The 7,034-nt window shown below is 43.3% G+C and overlaps 1 protein-coding gene across 1 annotated transcript in view; it reads right to left on the bottom strand.

The window, feature by feature from the left end:
• Positions 1-1,577: 1,577 nt before the first annotated feature.
• slitrk4 (SLIT and NTRK-like family, member 4) overlaps positions 1,578-7,034 on the bottom strand; it is a 6,048-nt gene continuing 591 nt past the window's right edge. Inside the window, exon 2 of the mRNA XM_056601243.1 lies at positions 1,578-6,583. Within this exon, the coding sequence (XP_056457218.1) occupies positions 3,953-6,541 (2,589 nt within the window). The 5' untranslated portion in view covers positions 6,542-6,583 and the 3' untranslated portion in view covers positions 1,578-3,952. The remainder of the gene's footprint in view (positions 6,584-7,034) is intronic.

The following is a 7,034-nucleotide window of genomic DNA, read 5'->3' as shown; positions in this document are numbered from 1 at the left end:
CCGAGTGATGACATCCCCATTCATTCCTCCTCCTTTGGCATCATGACTGCAGCGGATGAAAAAATTACCTAATTCTTACTAGTGAGGAACTTGGCTACATGGTCAGCCCAGCAAAAAAAAGATAGAAGACCCAGTTGAAAAAGATGGGGGCCATGATATAAACCATGTAATCTAGACAGAATGCAATAAATTCAAGGGTCTGTGGTGTCAAAAGTTACAAAAAAAACTTCAATATTGGTTGAATGCAAACCTCGAAAATGCATGTTAAACATTGGTGGTTACTGCAGCATTTGAACATGAAAGTAGCAAAATATTTCACAAAATGTAACAAAAAAGTGGAAATGAATTGTTACTTGTATTCATTGGGCACACATGTTAGAGATGTACTACATGAAATATGTTCAATATAAATTAAAGGCACATTATTAGGCCTACATTGGGGGAATTAACAAATAAATCCAAATCTATCAATGGCTTAACTTTGGTAACGATAAATCTATGCTGTATATCCCATCCGGCTCAGTTAAAAAATTTGAATCAGACTCAGAGATGTCAACAAAGTCTATAATTTGTTTGATGTATTCCCCAAGTACACTGGTAATGATGGTGAAATGCTTTGCGAGATGGAGATACTTAACTCTTGTGCTCCCCCAGTGGCCACATTTAAATTGGATAAATGATTATTGTACGTCCTGCAAAATAGTTGACCTTCATACAGCTCAAGCAAGACACTGCAGTGAAAGAAAAAAAAAAAAAAAAAAAAAGAAATCGCTTGAATCGTATTTTGATCAAAGTTGTCTGTTGCAAAATATTACAAAAAATAATTCTAAATAGTTGTAGTTTTTGGTTAGTGCAGTTTAATGAGATTGGACAGCCAAACGTATAAACAAGAGAGAAAGAGGGGAAATGGGGCATATGAGCACTTGGTGCTGAAAACCAAGAGAATCAATTTCTACCCAAGGTGTTAATAATTAATGAGGACAATTCTCCAGCTCCCCTATGAGTCATGCTTTTTTTTGCTACTGGGTTTCCCCAAAAGCCCAATAATGCTGGATTAACCCAGACAGTTAATTCAAAACCGTGTGCTGTAAAACCCTTTGTGGCGAGACCAGAACTTGTGAAAGCGTGTCAAACCGCAAGCTATGGATGCTATGAATCCATGTTGCTTTTTTTCCCGTGGGAATGTACAATAGTACAGTAATAAAAAATACATTTGAAAAGAAATCGTTTTGCTTTGCAAATCTCGGTGAATATTCAACATGGATGTAAAAGAGACCCGGACAATATTGTATGCAATGCATTCATTCATGTTAAGGAATTTACAGATATACAAACATGACCCTCTTTGAAACGATTTGGAGCAAGTAGGTTTTAACTTTGAAATATGATGACCGACATGTCGGTAGTGCCTACACAGGGTATAGCTCTTTCGTCGACAACCACAACAGCATGTGTCAAGCAAAGGATTCATGTTAAAATACGCCCGGGAAACCCCTACACTCATTCCGAAAATGATTTGAGTATAAATGTCAGTACTTCACACATACTGAGCCACACTATGTCATAGAAAGGGGGGTACTATTTTTTGACCTTTCATATTTTATGTCCGGGGCAAACACAAAGCTCTCTGGGCTGAGTTAGGTGACTCTAAATATTAAAACCATGTACCAGTCACCTTGGTCTCCATGGAAACAGCATCATAAATGCTACGCTCCTCACACTAATTCAGGTAAACAAGCTGTGACAGTCCGAGAAATAAAAAACATCTCGGAGGCTAAAATAAAAAGTGGGACACGTTGCAAATAGGTGCTGATTTTAATACCTTGATGTCAACATGATTATACAAGAGAAAATTAACCAATATACAGGAGTTGTATGTCCAATAGAAAATTGTATTTATTATACTTTCCAAGATACATTCTATTCATTGTAATGTCGATAAACACTCATAATTTTAACTTAACAAATACCTTTAATAAGGACCAGATATTGTTGATAAAATAACCTCTGAAATAGAACTTGACCTGACAATAAAACTTGAAACTAAATTAAAAAATGAAATTATTTTAAGCCATCATGATATTTTTTTTTTTACTAATATTGCACATGGTTTTAATGATGATTTCGTCCAAATCTTCCCAATTTAAAACAATTTAATAGACACACATCTTTTTTTGAAAAACGTTTGATCTCTTTTGATCCTTCATTCTCTGACATATTCTGCAATTGTATCCATTCATGTCAACAACCCAGAACTATATCAAGTTTAATACACATTTATTTTGGTTGCATAATGTTTAATAAGAAACCTTTTACAAGATACTGCAGGAGATATAAGAATAGAAGAGAACTACCTTGAACTTCACAAACATGGCTGGCCACCTGACCCTCTACCGTGACCATGTGAGAGATGACTGTTATCTCACTCCTGTCCATCGCAAAGGGGCAATTCTTCTACAAACTTAGAGAGAACTAAATAAAACAGAACGGAAACACAACCTTGAAGTAACAGAGCAGTTCCTTTGGGTGTAGCGAGCACACTTGGGCCTTAATTAGCTTGAGATGCCGCCTCGCTATGAAGTCCTTTTCAACCTTATATTTTTACTATTTCTTCTTTTTGTTTAAATAGTACCAATAACTCTTTAAATAATCCTGCATAGAAAAATAAATTAATTATGTGGTTTAATTCTTTACTTTACTACGAATTGATAGCTGATGGGGGAGGGGTTGTATCTCAGATTTAGTCGTATTGGCCTTTTTGACCGCTAAATCTGGGTTTAAGTCTCTGAAAGATGAACACTTGCATTTGAGTGTGATATTTTTTGTCATTCCTCGTATTTTACAAACCAGTCCCACTTATACAAATAATGTAAGACTTACAAAATAAATTCCATATTACGCTTACATGGCAAGCAGCTCTTTTTTTTCTTGGGTTTTTGTTTTTCCGTTTTTTTCAGAAACAATGTCCTCTGACAGTGTAAGTGTCATTATTATTCCACCCAAAACAGACAAGTAAGTAGCAATTGCAGAGAAACACAACTCCATTCAGAAGAGACGTTATTAAACATGGCTCTTTACACAATGAGAACGAGTTGAGAGATCATTCCAGAGTTTCTCCAAGTGCCTTCATCCCAGACCCCTTAGTGTAGTCTTCCTGTACACCCCATAGAACAGAGCACATACACATTATCCAGGCAAGATGGCGTAGGGTCTTCAGGCAACTCCGAAGAGAATGATAGATTCCCCCTCCCCCCTTATGAATCATTGTCCCCTGCAAATTAAGAACAAAAGGGTATCCACCGAGTCAACAATTCTCCACTCTCTGAAATCACGATTCCCACCACGGGGGAAATTAATTACCCCGTTCCTTTTTTTTTTATCAGGGTTCAAGATGTTGCTCTGAAGCACTGTTTTCAAGACCCTTCAATTTGGTTGGAAAAAAAGGAGAAAAAAAGAAAACAAAAAAAATTAAAAAGTACCCATTTCAATAGCAGCAAAAATACAATGCCTTTTTATGCTTTTATGGGTGTCCTGCGATCAATTGTGTGGAATTCTTACACATACTAACAATGGCATGGATAATCCAAATGTCTTATACTGTGAAATACATCCGCGCTGAATGCTAGTGATAGCCTTGTAGTGTGGAGCCATTTTGTCCATTTCTGCATTGGTCATTAAGGATTCTCAGAAGGCACTTTGTTTGTGTGTGTGTGTGTGTGTGTGTGTGTGTGTGTGTGTGTGTGTGTGTGTGTGTGTGTGTGTGTGTGTGTGTGTGTGTGTGTGTGTGTGTGTGTGTGTTTGTGTAAGTGGGGGTGGGACTCTCAATCTGGCTATATGGTTGCAAAGATAATTATCTGTAACTGTGGGTTTGTGTGCGTGTTAGTGTTAGTGTCTTTGTCTGTGCACATGTTTGTTTGACCACAAAAATGCACTGAATCAAGCACAACCATCCCTACATTTTACTAAGTGCAGTCTGCTCCTCCAGCACCTGCAGGTAATCAGGTGTTCCTTGGAGCTTGGCTTTCAGCTCATAATACTCACTTTTCCTCTGCTCCACCACGATCTTACTGTGGTTCCCTCCTATCAGGGACGACTTCTTCATCTTTTTATCAGGTTTCTCTGGGTAGCGGATTTCAAACCCGCCCATCCCTATGCTGTTGAAATCTCGTTTGCTGTCCAGGAAGTTCTGGAGGAACATGTTGGATTCCCGTCCGGGGAGGAACTCCTCTAGCTCGTCGATTGTGCTGAGGCGCTTGTTGCGCTCCAGTGTGGACAGCGAGTCCTTATCCTTGTCGGCACAGTTGCGCAGGATAATCTTCTGCCGCTGAGAGTCGGCGAACTTGAAGCCAGCGTCCATGTCCGAAGAGCGTCCGATCCCGCAGGTGTGGCTCTTACCGATGTGCTCGATGGTCTGAGGGATGAACGTCTCACCGCCCAGGTCGTCGCCAGGGACGCAGCCCTTTTTGCCCGACTTGTGGCTGTGCCGTCTCAGCTGCAGCGACATGGATCCACACTCCGGCCCCCCGAGCCCCTCCTGCCTCCCAGCAGGCTTCTTGTTCCGCCGAAGGACAAACACCAGCAGGCAGAAGGCCACGAACACGGTGAGGATGAGGACGACGAGGATGCTGAGGATCATGATGGAGAGCGGGACTGGGCCCCCGGGCGGGGCTTTACCCACCCCGGCCGGGGAGAGGGACGTTAAAAGAGGGGTGGAGCTGGTGAAGATGACGGGAGACCTGGCGATGAGCTTCGGGCAGAGGATCTCATTTTTCAGGAGGCGCAACTCAATGTTGGAGAACTGCACAGGGGAGGCACATTTCACCTCCTTGGCAGCCACGCCATCGCCCAACTTCTCCAGCCAGATTTTGAGGGCAACCAGATCGCAAGAACACTCCCACGGATTCCCTTCAAGGTCGATCTGGGTCAATGACCGCAGCTGATCCAAGACACCGCTCACTGGCAGTGTCATGAAGTGGTTGTTTTTCAGATTCAGTCGGGCCAATGAGACACCGGCGAATATGTAGGCAGGCAGACTCCGGAGCACATTGTTGTTTAGATAAAGCAGTTGCAAGTTCGGCATGGAATCAAATGTTCCCGCCAGGATTTCCTTAATGACATTGTATTCCAGATATAGATACTGCAAATTTGTGAGACCCAAAAACATCTCTGGGTGTAACTGTTCAAGCTGGTTTCCATTTAAATACAGCCTTCTCAGATTTGTCAGGTTAGCAAACACACCTTTCTGGACGGTAGCGATTTGATTGCTGCCCAGGTGCAACAGATCCAAGCCCTCGAAGCCTTGGAAATCCACGGGACTGATGTCGCGAATGTAATTTCCACTAAGGTGGAGCTTCTTGGCATTGGGGGGTTTAGGGATGAGATCCGATAAATTGTTGACGTTCCTCTCCTGGCAACTGACACTGATACCAAAATCGGAGGGATGGGCCTTACAAGTGCAGGGCTGAGGACATGATAGTGGGGGAGTCCGCGTCTGGTAAGAAACAATCTGGCCGGTTCTACCAAAGGGAGGCAAACCGGCGACAATGCCATTACCGTACATCTTAGACGGGTCAGTGGACTTTGGCGCTTTTGTGATGAGGGTGGCCACAGTGGTAGGGGACATGTTCGAAGGTGACTGGCCGTGTTCAGGCGGCACTGGGGGCATCCGGACGTCAAAGTCACTACCGGTCCCCAGGGGACAGAGCTCCTGCTTGTTGGTTTCCTTCAGCAGTCTCCCGTACAGGTCACTAGGTGTTTCACAGATCGCCTCGCCAATAAAAATGTTATAGGGCATGTTTTCCAGCCATGCCTTGAGCGGCGCCAAGTCACACGTACAGTTCCAGGGGTTGTCGTCCAGCTGCAGCTCCACGATGCGACCGATGTGCTCCAGAACGCCCAGATACGGGAGTTTCTGGATCCGGTTCCCCCTTATATCCAGGTGAGTGAGCGATGCAAAGCGGAATATGTTGTCTGGAAGTAACTGTATGAGGTTGTCATTCAGGATGACCACTTTGAGCCTGTGCAGCTTGTTAAAGGCCCCCTTTTCAATGTACTTGATCAGGTTGTAGTCGGCCTGCAGGTACTCCAGGCTCTCGATGCCCTGGAAGGTGTCCGCTCGGAGCACCTTCAGCTCATTGTTGTTGAGGTGGAGCTGCTTCAGCGCGCTCAACCCCGCGAAGGCACCGCCCTCGATGTTCTGCAGCTTGTTGTTGCCCAGCTGCAGCGAGACGGCGTGGGTGAAGTTGAGGAAGGAGTTGGGGTACAGAATGATCAGGACGTTGTTCTGAAAGTTGAGGTGGTAGAGGGACGAGACAGGCGGGATCAGCTGCGTCGGCCGGTAGACGGTGATCTTGTCACAGTTGACGTACAGCACATTCTCCACGGACATGCAGGAGCACACGCTGCAGGTCTCCACCATCAGGTCCGAGGAGGACGGGTCCGCCATTGGATATCCATCCAAGGAGGTGGGGGAGGAGACGGAGGAGGCCAGGGAGCCGGAGATGGACGAAGAACAGGCCACCAGCAGAAGTACAAGCAGCATCTCGCCGGTTAGAATTCCTCCCCCAGAAAACCATTTAGTAACCTTTTGGAGGGAAAAAGAAATAGGAAAATAAAAAAAGGCACACATGCATGTGTGCACACACAGACGGACACACACGCGCGCACACACACGCACACACACAGACAAACAAACATACACACACATACACATGCAGCTTAAATGTACCTCCTCATGAATGTAAAACAAGACAGACGTGTGTCAAAATGTATACATAATCAAATTAATCATAGAAAAAATTAATAATACCATGAATTAAAACACACATGTTTAGAATGTATTAATCATGTATCTGTTGCCATCTAGTTGTTAAATTGAGTACACTACTTTTCACATTTAATTATTGATTTTTATATGCTGTAGCACAAATGTATTATGTAAATAAACATAATACATCTTCTTTACATATTTGGCTGATTGATTATAACATTTTGTTGAGATAGACATTTAGCCACATATTCATCTATCCCAGGCC

Source organism: Gadus chalcogrammus, chromosome 10 (assembly GCF_026213295.1).
Source record: "Gadus chalcogrammus isolate NIFS_2021 chromosome 10, NIFS_Gcha_1.0, whole genome shotgun sequence".
In the NCBI taxonomy this organism is placed as follows: Eukaryota; Metazoa; Chordata; class Actinopteri; order Gadiformes; family Gadidae; genus Gadus; species Gadus chalcogrammus.
The sequence above is the reverse complement of the archived record's forward strand: the minus strand, read 5'-3'. Positions and strand labels throughout refer to the sequence as shown.